Source organism: Nycticebus coucang, chromosome 4, assembly GCF_027406575.1.
Source record: "Nycticebus coucang isolate mNycCou1 chromosome 4, mNycCou1.pri, whole genome shotgun sequence".
NCBI classification, from domain to species: domain Eukaryota; kingdom Metazoa; phylum Chordata; class Mammalia; order Primates; family Lorisidae; genus Nycticebus; species Nycticebus coucang.
The window spans coordinates 85,271,892-85,297,012 of record NC_069783.1 but is presented as its reverse complement, the minus strand read 5'-3'; the positions used below and the strand labels follow the sequence as shown (position 1 = coordinate 85,297,012).

The following is a 25,121-nucleotide window of genomic DNA, read 5'->3' as shown; positions in this document are numbered from 1 at the left end:
ATTTAAAAAAAAAAATACACATAGTAATACAGTCCAAAGACCAGTCCCCAGACACAACAGATTACTAAACACCTGCAGGGCAAAAGGGGTAAAAACCGAGAAGACCCCTGAGAGATAACTTTGCGAGCCGACGGAAAGCCCAGCCTGGCAGTTGCTCCTCCCTTCCTTCCCCCCCCTCGCTCGGCCCGCCTCTTTCCCCGCTTTTCCCCTTTTTCCCACCCCCGCCCCTGTAGGCCCACCCCTTGAGGCCCCGCCCCTGCCCCGCCCCGCCGCGACGTCAGTTGTTATGTCTTGGCTGGGGCCGCGGCCGCAGCTGGTCCACTTCTCCGGGTTCTACGGCCGCGCGGCCTCGGGAGGTGCCTGGGCTGTCGGGGACGGAGGCCGCGACCATGCTGTCCATCTGAGGGAGGCGCGCGCTGCGTGGCCAGGAAGCAACCCAATAGCCCTCTTAGGGCCTATTTTTGCTTTTTTCCCCTCTGGGACCGCCGCCCCGCGCGCCTGATTTCCTTCTGCAGAGACCGCGACGCCCCCTCCTGGGCCGAGCCTCGGTGCCCGCCTGCCTGAGAGGCGCCGCCCGCCCGCCGGCCGGAGCGAACCTGGAGCCGCCGCCGCTGTGTCCGCCGCGCTTCTCGCGGAGCCTGGGCTACCGGCGGGGCCTGGGGCCTGGGCGCCGGGCGGGGCGCTGCGGCGGCCGCCTCTCCCCGCGCCGGGCTCGCTGGGCCCCGGGCCTGGCCGGGCCGGCCGCCGCGCCTTCCTGACCTGCCGCCGCGGGAGTCCGGCACCAACCGCCGCCCCTCCGCCCTCGGCTTGCCGCCCGGACCCCCGCTTCCTTTGTGGATGTAAATTATTTTTTGGTCTCTCCCCCTCCCCTTTGAGATTACGGTACCGGAGGGCCAATCCCCACTGCCTGGGTCAGTGTCCCCCGCCCGGGCAACGTCCCTGGTTTTGTTCTACTCCGCGGGTTCTCTCCGTCGGTTTTGAATGGATGGGTTTTGCTGACTTTTCCCCCTTTATTTTCCTCGCCTTTTGACTGGAAGGCCCGGCGCGAGTCTCTGCGCCTCTGCCCTCCTGGTCTTTTCCTCACACCCGCGCGGATACCAAATCACCTGTCTCCCGGCGGGGGATGACTGGCCAGTGACGGCGGCCGGGCCGGCCAGCACGCGGACCCGGTGCCCTAGCACAGGCCGCCGTGAAGCCACAACTCCCCGGCTCCAGACCCTCCTCTTTCCCCCATTCCGAGCTCTGTGGAAAGAGAGGAGACACCGGAGAAGATGTGGCTGAAGCTTTTTTTCCTGCTCCTTTATTTTCTGGTCCTGTTCGTCCTGGCCAGATTTTTTGAGGCCATTGTGTGGTATGAAACTGGCATCTTTGCCACCCAGCTGGTGGATCCGGTGGCGCTGAGCTTCAAGAAGCTGAAGACCATTTTGGAGTGCCGGGGGCTGGGCTACTCGGGGCTGCCGGAGAAGAAGGATGTCCGGGAGCTGGTGGAAAAGTCAGGCGAGTGTCAGGTTTCCGGGGTCCCTTGCACCTGGGGTGGAGGAGCGACCTGTGCCCCTGGTACCTGGCCGTTCCCCCGGAGTGAGGCGTTCCCTGGAAGGGTTAAGCAGACTGCTGGGAGAGCTGCCCACGTTTTCTTTGTCCATGTTTTCTACAATAAAATAGGTGGATGTCCGTTTTAATAAGGAGGCTGACATTATTTGTAGGGGTATTGGTGTCTCTTCTTAAGGCTTTTTTTTTTTAATGACAGTTTAAAGCGTAGGTTCTTAGTGTAGTTTACTAAGTTGAGTGATTTTCTCAAAATTCGGGAATGTCAACCAGTTGCAAACTGGAAAGCATTGTCAGTTGAAGTTCATAAGAATATAAGACAAGAAAAACTCTAAAACGTTGTCTCTAAATAACAGTATTTGTCTCTACAGTACTAGCAAGCTAGCCGAGGGGAAACCATCATTAGAATACTTAATATGAAAGAGGTATTTGGGCCTAAGGTTGAAATGTTAAATTATAAGTTTGAATATAGATAAAGTGTGCACTGAACAGTATTAGCTTTTCTTATTTTAAGTTCGGTGAAGATTTGACAGAATGGGTTTGAGTCTATATTTCTGTCAGAGTTAAAAAAAATTTTTTTATCTTGGATGTAAACTTTTTTTTGGTCTTCTGTATTTATTGCAAGCACCCTTGCATCAGGTAATAGGCTGAGAAATAGAATTGATACAGCCCTGAGAGAATATTTAACATCTTAAAGAATGTATTTTCAGTAACTCTCCGTTTGGGGTAGTATTGGGTGAGAAATACAGTTAATTTTTTTTCCCTGCTGGACAAAGTATATCTTTGTTTAGAACTTCCTGAAAGGGGAATGTAATTTGAGAAAGACATTCTGGGTTGCTGTAGGAAGCAAATGAAACTGATGGTTATCTTTTTTGTTGTTTCAAGTGTGTCTGTCAGCTGTGTCTTTTACAAGACAAATTATGTTCCTTATTTAGTCCCCCCAGCCATATAGTGTGATAGAGAATATGAACGCAGTAGTCGTTTAACACTTGCATATTTGTAAATTAAGGGTTATAAAACTCGTATCTCTCTACTAGGGTAGAGGAAGGAAAGCCATTCTGCAAAAAGTGTAACATTTTTTTTAGAGAAAATATAAAATTGTATATTATTCTTGCCCCATATTTACTGAGTGGTTTTTGGTAACTTTCAGTTCTACCACAGGAAGGAAAAATGAAGTAAGTAAAGTAAAAATCTCTAATAAATAAATTCTCTCCGTTTAGAAAGAAGCGGTGTCTTAACTGCCAAACCCAGATCATTTTTCATGGTAAAAAATTTGATCACACATTTTTTCTTTTGACTTTTATTTGATACTTGATTTATTATTGCTTTCCTTTGGGCCCCAAAATACTTGTCACATTGAATATATGAGGAGTCCATATATAATCTTAAAAAATACACACAGCCCACAAAAATATGACTCAGATTACACATTTTATAGCAGAAAAATCTTGGTATGACAGTTTAACTTTTAATACTTTTCATTTTGCTGCTATCATGATACAGTGCCTGGTTTCTCACTGTTTAATATTAAAGGCAAAAGTTAAAAAATTATTCGATTTTAGTGTTTCTATTTCATGATACAAGCTCTAGCATTTCTATGTGAAGATTGTTTTATCTAATAGGTAAAATTCTAACTTCTAAGTCCTATACACTCTGCTGCTATTAATATTTTAAGTAGGGCTGATGGCAAATTCTGTGAACCCAATTCTAAATCTTTTAAGTAAGAAGCATATAAGCCATGTCATACACAAAACTAATTCATTTTGTGATGGATTTTTAGACTGTTAAAAATTCAGTAATTTTCTAATAATTATATGATGACCCCACTAGAACATAAGCTCTACTCTAGGGATTCTTATCTGGTTTGTTCACTTCTGCCTAAAATATAGTAAGTACTTTTTACATATTTATTGAACATATAAATCATAAATGGTATATTCAGGTTCTAGTGTTCTTTTCTTTTTTTTTTTTTTTTGAGACAGTGTCACTTTGTCACCCTCGGTAGAATGTCATCACGTCACAGCTCACAGCAACCTCAAACTCTTGGGCTCAAGCAATTCTCTTGTCTCAGCCTTCCAAGTACCTGGAACTACAGGCATCCACCACAATGCCCGGCTATTTTTTGGTTGTAGTTGTCATTGTTGTTTGGCAGGCCCGGGCTGGATTCAAACCCGCCAGCTCCGGTGTGTGTGGCTGGTGCCCTAGCTGCTGATCTACAGGCGCTGAGCCTCTAGTGTTCTTTTCAACAGAATACAGTGAAAGTACAATAAGATGATTCTTAGTGTAAAAAATGGAATTAACTGTTGAAATTGGAGACATAGGAGTTTTGAAATCTTATTAATATTATTATTTTTTCTTCAGGTGACTTGATGGAAGGTGAGCTCTATTCTGCTCTCAAGGAAGAAGAAGCATCTGAATCTGTTTCTAGTACCAATTTCAGTGGTGAAATGCACTTCTATGAGCTTGTAGAAGATACAAAAGATGGCATCTGGCTGGTTCAGGTATCAGAAGCAGTGATAGTTCTTGATAATTTGAGAAACATGAAAGAAATTATTTTTACTTAAATATTGTATATCAGTGACGCTTACGTGTACTTGTGTCATATTTCTTAAACATAACTCAGTTCTCACAGGGAGGCTCCAGTGTCCTATTAAAGAGGCTTAGAAACCAAGGAGCATGAAAATTTAAGAGTGGGAAAGGGAAAGTCAGGGAATGAGAGCTGACATTTTTTTTAGATCAGCAGAAGACAATCCATTTGAGTAGCTGGCTGTTCATTGAAGTGAGAAACACATATATGCCACTTTTATTTAGTGACTTGCACTGTTTGTCTCAGTTTTTTAACTCCAGTTTTGAATTCAGTATCCCAAGTAATTTTTGTATGTAAAGGAAGAACCTTAACGTAAAAGTAAAGGAATTCTTCCATTAGGGAAATAGACAACTTTGTGATTATAGAGGGACAGCTGTTGTGCAGGAAATGGTGGAAGGTGCTCATTACTTTGTTTATGATGGTATTATCCTTTTAACCCATTTGTGTTTTTTTGAGATAGAGTCTCACTTTGTTGCCCTTGGTAGAGTGCTGTGGCATTGTAGCTCACAGCAACTTCTAACTCTTGGGCTCCAGTGATTTTCTTGCCTCAGCCTCCTAAGTAGTACAGGCACCTGCCACAACGTTTGGCTATTTTTTATTTTTTAAACTTTATTCAAATAGTATGAGGGTGTAATATTTAGGTTAGGTTGTTCTCACTTCCATGGTAAAGTTGCATTTGTAGAAGAGTCCCTCACCCAGGGGGCATGTTGTACACCCTCACAGTGTGCACATTAATTGAGATCCTGCCTCATGTCCTTCCTCCTTCTGCCATACGTTCTCCCCCCACCTTCCCACTTCTCTCTATCTCCAAAGTGGACTATAATAGTGTTTCGTATTTTGAGGAACATTTAATTGTTTACATATTGATTTCATATTAGTATGGGATACATTGGATATTCATCTTTCCATTCTTGTGATACTTTACTAAGAAGAATGTATTTCATCTCCATCCAGGTAAATATAAAAGATGCAGCCATCTTTTTTAATGGCTGCATAATATTCCATGGTATACATATACCACAGTTTGTTGATCCATTCATGGGTTGGAGGGCACTTAGGTTGCTTCCATGACTTGGCAATTATGAATTGAGCCACAGTAAACATTAGTGCAAATGTCTTTGTGGTAAAATGATTTATGTTCTTCTGGGTAGATAACCTAATAATGGGATTGCAGGGTCAAATGGAAGGTCTACATTTATATCTTTGAGGATTCTCCATACTTCTCTCCAAAAGGGCTGTATTTGTTTGCAATTCCATCAGCAGTGTAGGAGTGTTCCCTTCTCTCCACATTCACTCCAGTATCTGGTGTTTAGTGACTTTCTGATGTGGGCTAATCTTGCTGGGGTTAGGTGATATCTTAGAGTGGTTTTGATTTGCAACACCTGGCTATTTTTAGAGATGAGGGTCTCACTCTTGCTCAGGCTGGTCTCGAACTCAAGTGATCTGCCTACTTTGGGCTCCCAGAGTGCTAAGATTACAGGCATGAGCCACCATGACTGATTTAACCCCTGTTTTTCTTGATATCAAAACTGAGTTAATTAGCATATCAGAAATCTAGAGCTATGAAGGACCTTAAAAATAATCTTTTATATTTCCCAAAGTGTAGTTTAGGGTAAATGGGTTATGGTCACATGTTATCATATATTTTAATATAAATTAAAAAAATCTATATTGAGCATGTAATTTCATAAGTATTGCTTAGGGTAAAGATAAAGTTATTTAAATTTTGTGAGTTCACCTAACATCACATAAATTAAAAGCATGAATGTGATTAAAATTACTAATGTGAGTGGCTGAAGCTTAGAAGTTATATCAGACCTAACCCCTTCTGAGGCTTTGAGAGGTGAAGTAGCTTGCCCAAGGTCAGGGGAGTGGTTGGTAATATTGAACCAGGTTCAAATCCCAGTGCCCTGATTTTTTGTCCAGTGCTCTTTGTCATTTCATGCTGGGTTTTACAAATTTTGGTTCAGGGTATGAACATTAAAAATAGCTTCATCTTCGTATTTCTTTCTGAGAACAATGATTGCAAAATATGATAGAAAAAGCTTTGAGTTCAGAGACTTCAGTTGCAGGTCTGGTACTGTCACTGACTAGTAGTGTGATAGTGGATAGTTAGATTTTCTATTGTACGTAGCCTTTAATAAATACATATACATTTAAAGAAGATGGAATAATATTGTAATTCACTGTCTATAAGAGTTGTGATTTGGGAATTCTTCTGGAGATTGCTTTGGACATTCATGGCCTTTCCTTTATTGTATTCTTCCTATTGCATTTGACCTTCTACCTGCCAGATAATTGAATTCGCTAATTTTAAGTTCAGCAATGTGAGAATATTGGAGGGTATGGGTACAGTCTATATATTATCCGTTTACATTTTAATTTATTTCTGTGTTAATTGGTATTGAAAAATAAGCTATAACATTTTTTGTTTGTTTGTTTGTTTGTTTTTTTGTAGAGACAGAGTCTCACTTTATGGCCCTCTGTAGAGTGCCATGGCATCACACAGCTCACAGCAACCTCCAACTCCTGGGCTTAAGCGATTCTCTTACCTCAGCCTCCCGAGTAGCTGGGACTACAGGCGCCCGCCACAACGCCCAGCTATTTTTTGGTTGCAGTTCAGCCAGGGCCGGGTTTGAACCTGCCACCCTCAGTATATGGGGCCTGCGCCTTACCTACTGAGCCACAGGCGCTGCCCAGCTATAACTTTTTTAAAGCCTTAATTTATAAGTAAATTGTTATTTCATTTCTTTTCTCTGTTATTTATTTCTAATAGTCCAATTGAGAAAGACTTAACCAGCTTTGATAATTTTAGATTTTATTTCTGAGATTGAGTTGAGTAGCCAGTCCCACTGCCCTTCATCACCCACCTTGGCTAATGCCATAGAAATGAAAGAGGAAGATGCTGAGCACCTTTGAAACTTGGAAGAGCCATGCCAAAAGTCTGGAAATTCTTTGGGTATATAGGACAACAAACACATTCTGTTTCACTAGTTAGCAATATGTTCTTGGTTTATAAACAATCTACTATTTTGTGCTGCCTGTTAAAGATACCCATGGATTAAACTCTCTTAATAGGTGACACAATTCATGGAACAGTTTATTAAGTAGATACGTGTGTGCCAGGCCTTGTTCTGGGCCCAGGAGATATACTAGGGACACACATAATGCTAAGTCCTTTCTCTCTCAGGCAGCTCATATTCCATTTGGGAGAGGCAGACACCAAATAAATAAATACTTAATATGTTATCAGTGGAAAATCCTAAGGAGAAAAATAAGCAGGCTAAGGAGTTAGAGATTGGCAAAGAATTCTTTGATGTCATTTGAATGAAGTAAAGAACAAATAATGATAGTGAATGTTAGCATTATAAATTCTACTCACTAAATTATTTTTCTCTGAAAATAAATTTAAACCTCAAAGGTATTAATAGTCAAAAAATGACTCCTAGGAAAAATGCAGTGTATATATATGGTTTTCTGTGTATGGAAATGATACACACAATTTTTCCAGTGATGCTTAAGGTTTGCACTGATTACCACTGTCTGGCCTGTGTTCTTTGGGGTTGGTGGGTTACATCTGTCATATGGCTTGGTCTGGAAGAACTATCTCTGGCAGGACAACTAAGAAGAGTGAGATTGAAACCTGTCCTTGGCATTGTAACTAGCCAACTAAGCTAATCAACATAGACATCCTCATTTAAGCTCTCAAAATAGGACTGAGTTGGTTTTTTTTTTTTTTTTTTTTAAAAAAAACTATACTTAAAGTTGAAAATACCTGCTAGTAACAGAAGAGAATTAGTCTCTCTCTTCCTTGCCATTGTTTCAGCTCGGGGAATATTTATCAAAAGGATAACTTTCAGGAATCCAGTTTTTAATAATTTGAATTATTTTCTTCTATTTTCAGTAGTTGCTCTTATCTAAGTTGCTCTTTCCATTGGGTGCTTGAAACCACAGATAGTACTGATTCCCATATACACTATATTTTTTCCTATACATATGTACCTATGATAAAGTTTAAGTTATAGGTTAGGCTAAATAAGACATTAACAACTACTAATAAAATAGAACAATTATAACAGTAGATTATAATAAAATTTATGTGCATGTGGTCTCTTGCTCTTAAAATACCTTATTGTATATAATATTTTTGGACTGTGATTGACCATGGAAAGTGGAACCATGGATCAGTGATTACTATTGTGTTTTAAAAGAAGCTGACTCTTTATCATTTTTTTAAGTCTGTGAGGAATGTTTTCATTGATAAAGATGCATAGATCCCATAGTTCAATCTTTTTCAAATTTTAAAGCTTTTACTTTTTTTTTTGTTTGTTTTTTTTTTAGAGGCAGAGTCTCATTTTGTCACCCTTGGTAGAGTGCTGGGGCATCACAGCTCACAGCAACCTCCAACTCTTGGGCTTAGGCGATTTTCTTGCCTCAGCCTCCCAAGTAGCTGGGACTGCAGGCGCCCACCACAACACCCAGCTATTTTTTTGTTACAGGTCAGCCGGGGCCGGGTTTGAACGCTCCACTCTCAGTATATTGGGCCGACGCCCTAGTCACTGAGCCACAGGCGCCATCTCAAGCTTTTCCATGTCTTTCCAGTATTCTTTGTAATGTGAAATGAACAGAACTAATTTTAATTTTCGAGGTAGCAGCATACATGTGACATCTCCACCAATAATAGAAGGTGAAGAGCTAAATCCTCTTTTTTTTCTAACAGTTCTTTCTAACATAGTGAGTTTTTCTACTTCGTTTTTAACTCATATCTTTCATTAGGTATTCATTTGCCTGTTTTGTGGGTTTTTTTTTTTTTTTGTGGTTTTTGGTCGGGGCTGGGTTTGAACCCACCACCTCTGGCATATGGGACCGGCGCCATACTCCTTGAGCCACAGGCGCCGTCCGTTTTGTGGGTTTTTTGACACATCATCTTCTTGGCATTACAAATGGAAGATGGTGACTTTTCTTTCGAAAGACTCCTGGTAGAGGGGCAGATGGCACAGTGGGTAAGCTTCTGAAATGGAAAAGTTAGCATAATTGTTCAGTTTTATGGATTTATCTTAATATTTCTATTTCTTTGTTTTGACTTTTGTCATAGTTTAAAGGAGGACATATTTGTACCTTACTGGTTGTGTCACATTATAAAGAGGAATTTAAAGTCACCCTGAAGTGAGGTAGCAGTGAAAAGCATCAAAATATTTGAAGTAAAGCCCTGGGTCAATATTTACTGAATTATTATTGACTGAAGTATTATTAACTGAAGTTAATGTATTTCCTATTTGACTGAAAAGAGTTAATAGCTGATTTTAAACTTGTTTGTCTTTGTTCAAAGAACAGTGGTTTTGTTCAGGGAGTTTCTAATTTATTCATCACTTGACACTAATCTGGAGGTGAAATAAATAGAAGACACTTTATTGTATATTTTTTATTGGTAAAAACCATTTATTTGTGTTTATTCATAATATAAGCTAGTGAAAATACCAAAAAAAAATTAAAATGCCATTGAATTTCATTTTTGTCAATCATATGTCCTCACTTTTAATGATTTTGTACAGTTTACATATATTTACTTGGGTTAGTCTATGATTTTGAACGTGGAAGCTCCCTGTTACAATAAAATGTTGAGAAATGCAAAAAAAAATCCTAGCACAGCACTCCTATTGATGCAAGGGGTTATGTTATTTAATTAATCCTGGATCTTACTATGTGGGAATTAACAATATTATAAGAGGTATGCCAAATATTCTGGTCAATAGAAAACCCCACTTTTAAAGAAGTATATTTGGGGGCTGGGCCTGGTATTTCACGCCTATAATCCTAGCTCTTTGGGAAGCCAAGGCAGGAGGATTGCTTGAGCTCAGGAGATGAAGACCAGCCTGAGCAAGAGCAAGACCCTGTCTCTACTGAAAATAGAAAAATTAGCCAGGTATAATGTCAGATGTCTGTAGTCCCAGCTACTTGGGAGGCTGAGGCAGGAGGATTTAGAGGTTGCTGTGAGCTAGGCTGATACCTGGCATTCTAGCTTAGGCAACAGAGTCAGACTCTTGTCTCAAAAAAAAAAAAAAAAAGAAAGGAAAAAAAAGAGGATGTTTTTAAATGCACTGAATTGGACATCTTTATGTCTCACTAGGGTCAAAAAACGTTGGCGGTTATATAACAAGGTACTCTTTATCCTAATGTTTGTCCAGAAAACATTCCAGATGACAGTTTGCTGGGGAAGGGACTTTCCTTATAACAAATAAAAAACTTGGAGTCTTTCCTTGAGAGAATCTGTGTAATCAGAAATAGAATAAATTACTAAACTATCAAAAGCTGAAATAGTTTGGTTCTATTAAATATTTAATGAGCACCCATTTGAGCAAGGCACTATGTTAACTTCAAGGAATATATGGCTGAGCAAGTGTAAGGGTGCCAGTACAGAGAGGCACGTACCCTGGTAAAGGGAATGGAAACATTGCTTCCCTTCTGGCCTATGTTGCCAAGTCTGTTACAGCCCTGGAACTCAAACTGTACTTTTGTTCAGTTTTTTTCTAGTATCTGAAAATATTCCCCACAGAGAACGTTCCTTCCTGAACTGTTGAGGAATACGTCTCCCCTTTTTATTAGATTAGCAGTGTGGTTGCCACTCAGAATCATCGCTTATGTTTTTAGGATATAAGATATAAACTTGGGACTCTTACTGGTGTGACACAGTAATAATAGGCTTAGAGTATTTTGTTGTTCCGTATGACTCATCCAGATGAGTTATTTTGTGAAAATATTAACATTTTTATGGTAATTGTTTAATTCAACCTCCACAAAATGTAATGTATGCTAAACCTTCAAGTAAACTAACTATATGGAACACTGGACAAAGTATTTTTTTAGTTGCATAAATATAGCTACGGAGCATTTAAAATGCTTAGGGTATTTTTCATTCGCAAAGCATTTTTTTAGTTGCATAAATATAGCTATGGAGCATTTAAAATGCTTAGGGTATTTTTCATTTTTGTGTAGCTCTCTCAGTCAAGGATCCTTAAACTCTTCAAAAACAGATGCTAGCATAGCCTGCTAAATAAATAAGGACCTGGGGTTGAGCACAGTCTTGTACCTGCCCCAGTGCTGTTCTCAACTCTTCTCTTTCACTTCTACTACTGTTGGCTGGAACCAGGAGGTACCTGAGAATAACCCCTTTTCATTCCTTTTTCTCTTTCTAGCATTGGAGCTGTTATCATATATCTGAAAGATACCTGTGCAATGAACAGTATCTTCACTGAAAGATGCCCCTAGATGTAGGACCATATTTACATTGACAAGGCAGTTTCTAAACTCCTTGAAGCAATGCCGTTATACACACAGACCTGAAATGTTTTGGTTGTCACCTTGATGAAGGCGTGGGAAAAAGTCTGAAAAGAGAGTTCTTTTAAAAAGAGGGCAAAGAGCAGGGAGTGTGGTGATATGAGTGCACAGAGACTTCTTCATCCTCCTGAAGAATCCACAAAATAATTTCAAGATTTCTTCAATTACTTGACTAAAAGAATTGCCATATTAACTCTTGATTAGTGAAAAAAAAAAAAAAAAAAGCTTGATTCCCCAGGTAAAACATATAAAGTACTTTTGGATTACAGAAAAATGTGGAAGCTAGGGAGTGAGTAGTGTAACCATTATGAACCTCCTCAAAAAGAGCTTTCACCTAATCAGACTATGTCTTCCAATTACCCTCTTCTTGGTTACCTCAACCATTTGAGTAAGAACCCACATTTCCCTTAATAAGACCATTTATTTTCATTAAAAAGTATTGTCAAAACCATTTGCTTAATGGTCTAAATTGTTTGTATTAAGCGTCAAAGTTACATTAGAAGATGTTATATGTGAATGCATGTTTCTGAAAGTATGAGGATGGTAGTATCAGGACTATCTCAGAGGTTATTGGACAATGACTTTTTGGCATGTAAAGTGAACTTCATCACCATATGCCCTTTCTTCTGCTGCCTGCTGACATTTATTAGACTTTCCAGCAGAGAGCCCTCAGATGAAGTAGTACACCACCTCCTGCCTCTCCCCCAGGGAGTTGACTTTTGGCACTCATTTCACACAACCATCTGGAACTTCACTTCTTAGAGGTTTTGTGAACATGAAAATGGTCCTTCCTCCCAGAAGGATTAGAGACTCACAGAGTATTGGGTTGTAATTTTGAATTGAATGGTATCAGTAATATAGAATTTATAAAAATAAACTTGGTCCATGTAACCTGGACTTACAACAAATGATTTCATGATGACTTCAGACGTTTTTGGCTTTAAATTCCTACTTATTTATTTTTGTGTTTTGTTTTTAACATTGTTTTTCACTGGTATCTTCATTGAAATTTTGCATTTATTCAAAATAAGAAAATTAGAGGATAAAAGGAAAAGATGTTAGGGAAGAGAAAGGCTGATATTTATAAATACATAGTAAGAGAAGTCAGTACATATTTTGAAAGTTAATTTAGATTTTTTTTTTCTTTTTTGACGAGATCGGGCACATTCAGGGTGGTATGGCTGTAGACTTTTTCTTTTTTGAAAAAAAAAAAATCTTTTTCTTCTTCCAATCCTAATTGTGCTTGAAAGCTATTTATAAATTTAAAATAGAAGTTCAAGAATATAACATTCATTATGGTAATTTTTTTATATATTAGAGTCTCATAATTGTTAAAAAGCCACATAAATAGTTGTATTTATTGATTTCGTCAAAGCATAGTTTGATGGAATATACGTATTTAACTCAAGGCTCCATAATTACAGTTTTAAAAAATTTGAACTCATTGAACCTACATGTGATAATTTTTAGTAAGCTTTATTTGGATTATTATTTAAAATTTTTTCTTCAAAGCAAAGAGAAATGACTCCAATAGGCATTTTTTTCCTGTATAACTTGATTCTAGAGAAGAGGCCACATGGTGAAGAACATGGCTAGCTTTTTAATGATGGTTTTGACTCTCCCCCAGTGTTAACTGAATGTGGGAATTTAATGTACTGCTTAAAGTCTTTTCCAATTGGCTAGTTGCTCCTTCTATAAGAATTGCAGTGGGTGAGACAGTAAATTAGAACTGGGAAGAGATTATCTTTTTCAAAAGAGTAAAATTATATTGTGGATGTACGTGGTTGGTTTGGCTCCATTTTAGGTAACTAAACTTTCTTTTTTTCTTTTTTTAAAAATAGGTCATAGCAAATGACAGAAGTCCCTTGGTTGGTAAAATTCACTGGGAGAAAATGGTAAAAAAGGTGTCAAGATTTGGAATACGTACGGGCACATTTAACTGTTCCAGTGATCCCAGGTAAGTTGATTAGGCGAATTTGAGTCCTGACCAGGATCTTTCTTGTTTCAAAATAGGGGTCCTCAAACTTTTTAAACAGGAGGCCAGTTCACTGTCCCTCAGACCACTGGAGGGCCGGACTATAGTTTAAAAAAAAAAACTATGAACAAATTCCTATGCACACTGCACATATCTTATTTTGAAGTAAAAAAACAAAATGGAAACAAATACAATCACACTGCCTTATGTGGCCTGCGGGCTGCAGTTTGAGGACCCCTGTATTGAACCTAAAGCTAATTATAAGGGCTAGTACACTGTTAGTTATCCAGGTACTTAATTTTTTTTTTTTTTTTTTTGGCAGGCCTGGGTTGGGCTGGGTTGGAACCTGCCAGCCCCGGTGTATGTGGCTGGCGCCCTAGCTGCTGAGCTACAGGCGCCAAGCCGCCAGGTACTTAATTAATAGTTTTTGATAAACTGACAGTTACTTTATTTCTCTCTCAGATCTTTTTCTGCCTATCTCTGTCTTTCAGTCTTCTGTGTTCTTTCTATCAAAGATATCCCTTAAGACTTTATCTTCTTGGCCAGAGTCTAAGGGTGGAAAAATAAGTAAGAAAAAAAAAATACGGTATCTTCAGTCTTTTTCATTTCAGTTTTGTTTTTCAAAGAGACTACTGAACATTTATGGCTTTAGGTGACCCTTGCTGATCTAAATCCTCTATCATTCTGCCCTTTAGTTTTTATTTCTTTGCTTATTTCCATCCACTCTATGACTATCCATACATATGTTCTTTTCCCTGAAACCTAGTCTCAAATCAGATTCATCATCTTTTGCTTTAATCAACCATGTGTCTTTTCTATGTTTCCTTTTTCTGTCTTTTACTGGTTTTTCCCCCCTATTTTCTCAGATAAGACTCCTTGGAGGTATTTTTGTTTTGTTTTGTTTTTTATCTCCACTGTTCAGTATGTCACATGATTTCCCCTTTTTTTAATTCCATCATTTCTTCTTTGAAATGCTTTTTTTGTTCATTTCTAGTACCACCAAGTTAGTACTTATACTCATTCATTGAATCATCCATTCAATGAATATTTCACATAAGATTAGCATGTACCACATTTTGTTTTGTGTGGAAAGGGAAGCATATGGTATGTATGTAGACAATCCTACAGTATTAGGTAGTTTTTCATGTAGGTAGATATGCCTGACTTACCTATGTTCTATGTTTCTCTCCTCATAACTCTTGTTTTGTCCACTAGTAATGTAGGGTAAGATCTATGGTAGGAGCTTTCCTAAAAGTTGGTGATAAGGGAAATTCCTGTATCTCTTAAATCACATTTAGTTTCCTCCTCTACTCACAAAGCTCCCATTCTCATTCTCATCTTTACCACGGAATCACGCCTGATGTCTTTTATTGAAATGTCTAAGATAACCTAAATATTTTTGTTTTGTTTTGTTTTTTGAGATAGAGTCCACTCTGTTGCCCAGGCTAGAGTGCTGTGACATCATATAGCTCACCCAACTTCCAATTCCAGATCTCCAGTAATCTGCCTGCCTCAGCTTCCTGAGTAGCTGGGGTTATAGGTACCCCCCATCATGCCCAGTTAATTTTTCTATTTTTAGTACAGATGGGGTCTTGCTTTTGCTTAGGCTGATCTCAAACTCCTGAGACCAAGTGATCCTCCCACCTCGGCTTCCCAGAAGGCTAGGATCACAGGTAGGAGCTACCTTACCCACCCCAAGACAGTGTAAATCATAATGTTCTTATGAGAAGGCAGCCATTCTTACTTCTGTCCTTCTTTTACCAAAGACCATGGCATTTGGTCTGATTCCATCATTCCCAAATAGGTTCTAAGTGAAAGGCCTTTATTTCCCCTCACTGATAATTACAATACCAGAATAAATGATAGTGCTGAGATTTTTATATTTTTTAGTTTATGCTAAAAGTCATTATTAATATCACTATCTTATTGAAAATATTCAGAATTCGTTTTCTAAAAACTGCAGTTTACAAATATATTAGAAAATATAAAATACAAAATTTTAAAAATATGATTAAATATATTAAAATCTAATGTAAGATATATTTAATAACAATTCAGAAATAGAGGGCAGGCATAGTGACTCACACTTGTAATTCAGCACTTTGGGAGACTGAGGCAAGAGGATCTCTTGAGCAGAGGAGTTCAAGACCAGCCTGGGCAACTTAGTAAGACTAAGTTTTGTCTCTACAAAATAATTTAAAAAACAAATTAGCCAGGCAGGGTGATATACACCTGAAGTCCTGGCTTCTCAGGAGGCTGAGGCAGGAAGATCACTTGAGCCCAGGAGTGTGAGATTACACTGAGCCATGATGACGCCACTATCCAGGTGACAGAGTGAGACCCTATCTCAAAAAAAAAAAAAAAAAAAAAATTAGAAGTAAACTAAGCATAACAAAATGAAGATGATCTATTAATCATGAAAAACTGAAATAGAAAGAGTTGATTTCTTTTAGTGTATATTAATAAAGCAGTATACATCAAAAGTGTCATAATTCACACCAGTGGATTTTGGTACAAATTTTTCTGCCTTTTTTTTTTTTGAAAAGCTTTGTGATTCTGTTATCTGAGGAATAGTGAAGAAATACATACAAGCCATTTTCCTCTAAGTCTTTTACCTTCAAATAATCCTACCTCTTATTTGTTGATTGAAGAGATCTTTTTTAAAGTAACGTTTTGCTTTTTTGTTGATTACAGCTATAATTTTTTGTTTTTAAAAAATCACTTCTCATCTTAAGTTTCATCACAAAGATGATTTTGATGCACATTGACTTGTGTAAGTTTTGATACTATGTTATCTCCTCATTTGGAAAGCCTTCCGACTAGAATAAGAACTGTTCTTGCCTTAGAAGCTGTGCTTAGTCAGGGTCAATTTTTTTCTGTGGAGATGTAGAGGAACAAAATACAGAGATACAGAAAAAAGTGTTTAGAATTTCAATGCAGGGTGTTAGTGGGCAGAGAATAGTGTTATTCAGAAAGTGTCTTAATCACATACTGAATAATTGAGTCATCGTCTTGATTTCAGATTTTTTTAAATCCCAAAACTCTGTATTCCACTATCTGTGCTGCTTTCTTTGACTGTAATTCCTTCTCTAGGTGGTCTCTAGGGCAGCCTCATTCAATATACTGGTTCCATTGTACAGCTGTACTTTTCTGATCTGTTCTGCTCCTGTCTTAGTCTGTTTTGTGTTTCTATAAAAGAATACCTGAGGCTGGATTATTTTTAAAGAAAAGTTTATTTAGCTCACAGTTCTGCACATTGTACAAGAAACATGGCTCGGGCATGTGTTGAAAGATTTTGTGCAGCCAAAACAAGGAGGAGTTCAAAGGGAAGAAGGGATGTGTGCAAAGAGGGACCAAACCTTTGGGGCATTCTGGCTTTATAATAGCTTTGTCTCTTGGGAACTAATCCTTTCCCATAAGAACTAACCTAGTCTTTTTGACAGCTAAAACTTCCTACCTAGGGCGGAGTCTGTGGCTCAAGGAGTAGAGCTCCAGCCCCATATACCGGAGGTGGCAGGTTCAAACCCGGCCCCAGACCAAAAACTGCAAAAAAAAAAAAGAAAGAAAGAAAAGAAAAAACTTCCTACCTAGAGGTATCAGGTCCACCCCATGACCCAAATACCTCCCACTAGGCCCCGCCTCCCAACACTGCCACATTGGAGATCAAATTTCTTTTTCTTTCTTTCTTTCTTTCCTTTTTTTTTTTTTGACAGTCTCACTCTTGTGCCCTGGGTTGAGTGCCCTGGTGTCATACCTCACAGCAATATCAAACTCTTGGGCTTAAGTGATCCTCTTGCCTCAGCCTCCCGAGTAGCAGGGACTACATGTGCCTGCCACAACCTCTTGCAAGGTTTTCTATTTTTAGTAGAGAGGGGAGTCTTGCTTTGCACAGGCTAGTCTCAAACTCCTGTGTCCAGCTGATCCACCTGCCTGGGCCTCCCAGAGTGCTAGGATTACAGGCATGAGCCACCTCGAAAACCGGGGTTCAAATTTCAACATGAGATTTGGTAGGGACAAACAAACCTATCCAAACCATAGCAGCTCCCCTGAGAACATTTAGGACTACTACTTCTGGGCAGCTTCTCACCCTGACTAGTTGTAACAGTTTCTTTCTCTTTATACCCAGCAGGATTAGTCTTGCCTGAGTCTACCTCCTCTCCTTCCCCAACAAAGAGATCTATTTCAAAGAGATTTTCCTGTCAGGTCCACAGTCTGCTCTTTTTTGGAGAAAGTAGATGAGGTGGTATTTATGAGTGTATGGGGCTGGAGGAGCATGAGCTATAGGGGATAGCAAAGAGAAGATGGGCAACATGGGAATTGTAGGAGCTGAATGGTATAAGGGAAAGCTTATGATGAGAGTGTTGGCTTGGCATCAGTAGCTCCGTGGTTAGGGTGCTGGCCACGTACACCGGGGTTGGCAGGTTTGAACCTGGCCCAGGCCCGCTAAACAACAATGACAACTACAACAAAAAAGTAGCTGGGCATTGTAGCATGTGCCTGTAGTCCCAGCTACTTAGGAGGCTGAGGCAAGAGAATAACTTAAGCCCAAGAGTTGGAGGTTGCTGTGAGCTGTGATGCCACGGCACTCTACCCAGGGCAACAAAGTGAGACTCTCAAAAAAAAAGTATGTCAGGGATGGGGCCTTATAAGCAGGGAAGGAGAAGGGAAAAGGAATGGAGAATTGGAAAGAGAGCCAGGAAAGCCAAGGAGGCCAATGATCTCTGAAGAAATAGCATACAGAAATAGAAACACCAAGTTTTATTTTTATTTATTTATTTATTTTTAAATTATTTTTATTTTTATTTATTTTTTTGAGACAGAGCCTCGGTAGAGTGCTGTGCCATCACAGCTCACAGCAACCTCCAACTCCTGGGCTTAAGTGATTCTCTTGCCTCAGCTTCCCAAGTTGCTGGGACTACAGGCATCTACCACAATGCCCAGCTATTTTTTTGTTGTAGTTGTCATTGTTGTTTGGCAGGCCCAGGCTGGATTCGAACCTGCCAGCTCTGGTATATGTGGCTGGCGCCTTAGCTGCTTTAGCTATAGGAACCGAGCCCAAATTTTCTTTTTAAATATAGCATGCCACTCCAGAAACTAGAATACCAAAACTCCCTAGCCATATTTCCTATCATTTTTAGTCTTTTTATTCTCTAAGAGATCTCAAAAAGTTCGTAAGAGAGCTCGAAAGATTTACTTTAAGAAGTAGAGAATGTTTTCATGATATTGTCACTGAATTTATTCAGACCTTTCTTTTCTTTTTTTTTTTTTTTTTGTAGAGACAGAGTCTCACTTTATGGCCCTCGGTAGAGTGCCGTGGCCTCACACAGCTCACAGCAACTTCCAACTCCTGGGCTTCAGCGATTCTCTTGCCTCAGCCTCCCAAGTAGCTGGGACTACAGGCGCCCACCACAACGCCCGGCTATTTTTTTTTTTTATTTTTTGGTTGCAGTTTGGCTGGGGCCAGGTTTGAACCCGTCACCCTCGGTATATGGGGCCGGCGCCCTACCGACTAAGCCACAGGTGCCGCCCCTCTTTTTTTTTTTTTTCTTCTGGTTTTTCACTGGGGCTAGGTTTGAACCCTTCACCTCCGGCATATGGGACCGGCGCCCTTCTCCTTGAGCCACAGGCGCCGCCCTATTCAGACCTTTAAAAAGTATATTTTTTAGGTTTAGCGCCTATAGCTCAGTGGCTAGGGTGCCAGCCACATGCACCAAATCCAGCCCAGGCCTGCCAAACAACAGTGACAACTACAACCAAAAAATATCCAGGTATTGTGGAGGGTGCCTATAGTCCCAGCTACCTAGGAGGCTGAGGCAAGAGAATCGCTGAAGCCCAAGAGTTTAGAGGTTGCTGTGAGCTGTGACATCACGGCACTCTACCCAAGACGACAGCTTAAGACTGTCTCAAAAAAAAAAAAAAAAATTTTTTTTAATTGGCAGTAAAGTTGTTTATATTAATATAAGGGCATACAATATATTCTTAAAAACAATATATATATTAGTTTTTATTTCTGTTTAGCAGTAGAATTTTAAAATTAATATGATATGCTATATTTATGTTTTTATTTCTTTAGAACAGTGTTTAGAGAACTATATATTAGTAGCCTGCTGTTTTGTAAGTATTAGAGATCTTTTCCAAGTCTGAAAAACATTTAATTTGAAAAATATATGATGACATTTGGAATTTTCTTTGGAATTTTACTCTTAAGTTCTAGGCAGAATGATAAATCTTAAAATTGTCACTTAGCTGTGAACTGAAAAGAAAGCACATGACATATACTCTTACCTAAAGAAATGTATACACTTAGACCATGTCCTTTTTACAGAATAAGGTTTTCTGTCAGAAAGACTGGCATTTAATTTATGAAACAGATGAGAAGCCATGGTAATTACTAGAAGATAAAAAGAATGGCCAAGAGTCGAAATGTGTCATCACAAGTGTCATATTCAATTAAAACATTTAAGCTAATTAAGGATATTTAATATGTTAATAAGAGAATTATCCAGACATGTTTGACTTGTTTTGTTGGAGAGGGTAAAAATAGAATTCATGTTAATGAGTTATTTTGCACTGGATAGAAGATTATTTTGTAGAAATATGCACTTTCCAAACCATTTTAGTTAAAATAGTATTGATATTAGTAGATTCTATCTCATTAGGGAAGTGAATCAACTCCACAAGAAGCTAAGAGTCATGATCTGTGATTCTGAGTAACCCAAATAGTTTCACAGAGTCATTACTAACCTTGTCTTTGAGATATAACATGTTGTCTTCACTTATCTACAACTATATCACAAAATTCTTGAGATAAAATTAGTTATGTTATCATTATAAACCTATATGCTACCATACGTCAAGCTTGTTCTCTCTTGATATCTAATCATGATGCTTATTTAATTTAATAAGATAATCATGCTAAGTAAAGAATAACATTTATGATTTTTACGTTAATACTCAGAGTAGCAAAATAAGAAATCAGATTTATTACTATCCATTTACAAACCTGTAATGGACAAAAGGTATATATATGTGGTAGATTTTCTTTCTACAACTTCATTGAGGTAAAATTTGGATATTGTAAAATTCCACATGGTAGGTTTATGGAAAAAAATACTTAAAAAAAATGAAAATGGGACCAGGTGAGGTTGCTTATTTCTATAATCATAGCTCTGTTGAAGGTTAAGGTGAGTGGTTCCCTTAACCTCAGGAGTTCGAGACAAGCCTGAAGAAGAGCAAGACCCTGTCTCTAAAAAGTAGAAAAAATTAGCTGGGTGTTGTGGTAGGCAGTTACAGTCCCGGCTACTTGGGAGCCTAAGATAGGAGGGTTGCTGGAACCCATGAGTTTGAGGTTGCCGTAAGCTAGGCTGACACCATGGCACTCTATCCTGGGTGACAGAGTGCGAGTGTCTCAAAAACAGAAAACAGAAGAAAATATTTTATCTTATAATCTCTCTGCTGTGATACAATAGCTGTTCTCATTTTTCATTATTTCCTTTCATTTGTTACCTAGCTTCTTGGGGGGGGATGGATGGATATCACAAATCTCATAGCAAGAAGCTGTCTCTTGCAAAAGGAGTAGAGTTATGACCCTGCCGGATAAATCTGAACAAATGACTTAAATCTCTGCTATAAAATGGGGACTGAATCTCTTATTCTACATACTTTCTTTATTTCCCCCATGTTAAATACTTCTCTTTTTGGTTTATATTGAAGAGATACAAGAATATAGAAATGTATGGAGCTTGCAGTTGCTCTTTTCTAGATTAGCTTTTGAGCAGACTACTCTGTAGCAGTACCTCTGTGCATCAGGCATCGTGGTAGGTGCTTTAATTAATACATGGGCATGCATGACTCCTAGCCTCAAGGACCTTGCACCGAGTCATGGATTCAGAGTATGGGATAATCTGTTTTCTTCTCTCTCTTCCACCTGTATGAATTCTAACCATCCTTAAAGAACCAGTTCAATTTCCAAAGCTTTCATAAAATCTTTACCAGCTCAAACTCACAATGATACTTTGTTTCTTTGAACTTCTGCATTAACAAGAACACATACATGGTTTTTGACTGTTTTATCTCCTTAATAGGATTTAAAATCCCTTGAAAATAGGAATTATTTACCTATTATCTATTATCTTTTTGGATCTTAGCACATAATGCAGTAGTAGGTACATAAGATATGCTAAAGTATTTGCTGATCCTTTGACTCAAGACTTTTCAATACATTTTCTTTAAAAAAAAAATAGAAACATAGAAATACAGAACAAACTATAAAAAGCTTGCTTTTCCTCTTGCACAACTGCCATGTATTGGTACTTTGATTATTTGGAGATTATTTGTTTGGGGAAGAAATTTATAAGAGGAAGATAAATTGTTTATACAACAGCCTAGCCCTTTACTCACAGTTTGCTCTCTTGTAGATATTGCAGGAGAAGAGGCTGGGTACGATCTACACTCATTATGTCTGTTCCTCAAACAAGTACTTCTAAAGGGAAAGTCATGCTTAAAGAATACAGTGGACGCAAGGTTGAAGTAGAGCACATTTTTAAATGGATCACTGCTCATGCAGCTTCTCGAATCAAAACCATTTATAATGTTGAGCATTTGAAAGAAGAATGGAATAAAACTGATCAGTATTGGGTAAAAATATACCTATTTGCAAACCTTGACCAACCCCCAGCTTTCTTCTCTGCACTAAGTATAAAGTTTACTGGAAGAGTTGAGTTTATTTTTGTTAATGTGGAAAATTGGGACAACAAGAGTTACATGACAGATATTGGTGTATATAACATGCCCTCATATATACTTAGAACTCCTGAAGGAAGTTACAGATACGGAAACCACACAGGTGAATTTATATCCCTTCAGGCCCTGGATTCATTTTTGCGCTCTTTACAACCCGAAGTAAATGATCTGTTTGTTTTGAGCTTGGTTCTAGTAAATCTTATGGCTTGGATGGACTTATTTATTACACAAGGAGCTACCATTAAGCGATTTGTGGTTCTCATAAGCACTTTAGGGACATATAATTCTCTGTTAATTATTTCCTGGCTCCCTGTGTTGGGCTTTTTACAGCTCCCTTACTTAGATAGCTTTTATGAGTACAGCTTAAAGTTGTTGAGATATTCCAATACAACCACACTGGCTTCGTGGGTAAGGGCAGACTGGATGTTTTATTCTTCACACCCAGCCCTATTTCTCAGTACATACCTTGGACATGGTTTACTAATTGATTACTTTGAGAAGAAGAGACGGCGCAACAACAATGATGAAGTCAATGCCAATAACTTAGAATGGTTATCAAGTCTGTGGGACTGGTACACCAGCTACCTCTTCCACCCAATTGCTTCTTTTCAGAACTTCCCTGTAGAATCTGATTGGGATGAAGACCCTGACTTATTCTTGGAGCGGTTAGCTTTCCCTGACCTTTGGCTTCACCCTCTGATACCAACTGATTATATAAAAAACTTACCAATGTGGCGATTCAAATGTCTTGGAGTCCGGTCTGAAGAGGAAATGTCAGAGGGTTCTCAAGATATTGAAAATGATTCTGACAGTGAGAACACAGACACTTTTAGCAGTGAGAAGGAAGCATTTGAAGATAAACAAAGCATACTTCACAATTCTCCAGGAATAGCAAGTCTTTGTGATTCTGAGGCTTGTTCATGTGCCAATAAATATTGTCAGACCAGCCCATATGAAAGGAAGGGGAGGTCATATGGATCATATAACACTAATGAAGACATGGAACCTGATTGGTTAACTTGGCCTGCTGACATGCTGCACTGTACTGAATGTGTTGTTTGCCTAGAGAATTTTGAAAATGGATGTTTGTTAATGGGGTTGCCTTGTGGTCATGTGTTTCATCAAAATTGCATTGTGATGTGGTTGGCTGGGGGCCGACACTGTTGCCCTGTATGCCGGTGGCCTTCATATAAAAAAAAGCAGCCATATGCACAACACCAGCCCTTGTCAAATGACGTCCCATCTTAACCATGTGCAATTTGTCCTTTATAAGCTTTGAGTATCTTACAGCTTGCCTTTTTAATGTTAGTCACAATGTTTTGTGGTTTGAAGTTTAGTTTAATGTTAGTGCAGTGACAGGAAATACACATTATGCTAATGTTGATGACAGAATTTATTTGGTTGCCTTGTGCGTCAATTGAATGCATACTTAATTGTAAAAATTTTTATTTACAACATTGGAAATTCAGAAGTTAATGTTTTTTGTAAGCACAAAAGGAGTATGATAGAAATTTATCCTAGCAAGACTTTATAAGGTAAGATGAAATTCTAATGGAATTGAGCTGGTTTCTTATCCTAAATGTTTCCTCCCTTTTTACAATCTCTGTCCAGCACCTCTTGGTTAAATAATGTATGCTCTGAAACATGAAATTAAAACAAATCTATGAAATAAATTATTTTAAAACCAGAAGATTACAGGTTTGCCAACGTTAAATTGTTTTTGATAAGGTGGCTAAGTGCTATAGGTGTTTGTTAGTTAATTTCACAGGTAAGTCAAAGAAATTATGTTGCTGACTCTGGCTAGAGGTGACATTAGTTCATCTTTTATCTTGATTGGCTATGATGGGAAAGAATTCTATGGTGGGTCTTTTAAAAAGCATTAAATTTATTCATATTTAGTACATTTATCTAAATAAAATCAACTAGAGCATATTAGCTACACATAGATTTTTTCCTGACTTTTTATTTTGAAAATTTTCATTACTATGGAAAAGTTGTAAAGATGGTATAACGAACATCCATTTCTCTTTATCTAAGTCACCATGCATTCACTGTTATGTTTGTTTTATCTCCATTATGTGTATATATAGTTTTTCTTTCTCATCTTTTTTCGCCTATCCTTTCGAAAATAAATTCAGTCATCATGATGCTTCACTATTTCGCTCCTAACTGTATTACCATATATCTCCTAAGAAGGGCATTCTTTTGCCTAACCACGATACCATTATCACACCCATGAAATTAACATTGATTCAGTAATATCTAATATATAATCCATACTTCCCAGTTGCACCTAAAGAAAGTTTACCTCTTTATATATTTTTTATTTTATTATGAAGTCAAAGATCATTGGTTTTTGTCTCCTTCTTTTTATCCTTTCTTTTACAGAAATTCCCCCTTTCTGATAATAAAATTTTTAAAGAGTAAAGGCTAGTTGACTTATAGAATTCTCCACATTCTTGATTTGTCTTGAGTGTTTCATGATTGGATTTAAATTAAAGAATATTGCCTAGGATGATAATGTACTTCCCATTTGTTTGACATCAGAAGGCACATGATGTCATCCTATTGTTGATGATGCTAAATTTGGTGAAAGTGATGTATACTTCATCTTTCCATTGTAAGATACTTTTTTAAAGAAGGAACCTGTGAGATGATGTAAATATCCCTTTCCTCCATAATCTTCAATGCAATGGTTTTAACATCCATTAATGAATTTTGCTGCACTCTGATGTTAAGTAGGAGTTGCAACAGGGATTTTCTAATTCCGTCTACATTTTTTAGCTGGCATTTTTTTGTGAACAAGAGCTTTCCATTTATCTTTAACACTTTGAATATTACTATTCACTCAATTTTTTAAAATATTCTGTATGTTAAAATTTATTACTCTTTTTGTTAATGAATTTATCCTGAAGTTGGCAAGGGGGAGTCCCTCTA

General features: G+C 38.3%; 1 protein-coding gene across 2 annotated transcripts; it reads left to right on the top strand.

Annotated features, from left to right (window-relative positions):
• The first annotated feature begins 308 nt into the window (after window positions 1-308).
• Window positions 309-23,874, top strand: RNF103 (ring finger protein 103). 2 transcript variants are annotated; one of them, XM_053588076.1, is made up of 5 exons: window positions 309-839; window positions 1,038-1,497; window positions 3,907-4,046; window positions 13,309-13,424; window positions 21,860-23,874. In XM_053588076.1, the coding sequence occupies exons 2-5, from the start codon at window positions 1,272-1,274 to the stop codon at window positions 23,430-23,432; spliced, it is 2,055 nt and encodes a 684-aa protein (XP_053444051.1). In that variant the 5' UTR covers window positions 309-839; window positions 1,038-1,271; the 3' UTR covers window positions 23,433-23,874. The 2 variants fall into 2 exon arrangements, with proteins under 2 accessions (XP_053444051.1, XP_053444052.1); XM_053588077.1 differs by adding an exon at window positions 13,765-13,851 and having other exon boundaries at window positions 309-1,497; window positions 21,860-21,998.
• The last annotated feature ends 1,247 nt before the right edge of the window (window positions 23,875-25,121 follow it).

What these genes read in the sequence shown, in the direction of transcription:
- RNF103 (XM_053588076.1), top strand. Translation starts at nt 1,272, where the DNA reads ATGTGGCTGAAGCTTTTTTTCCTGCTCCTTTATTTTCTGGTCCTGTTC. An exon ending in GGAGCTGGTGGAAAAGTCAG is followed by an intron (nt 1,498 to 3,906) that starts GCGAGTGTCAGG and finishes TTTTTTCTTCAG; the next exon opens with GTGACTTGATGGAAGGTGAG. An exon ending in ATGGCATCTGGCTGGTTCAG is followed by an intron (nt 4,047 to 13,308) that starts GTATCAGAAGCA and finishes TTTTAAAAATAG; the next exon opens with GTCATAGCAAATGACAGAAG.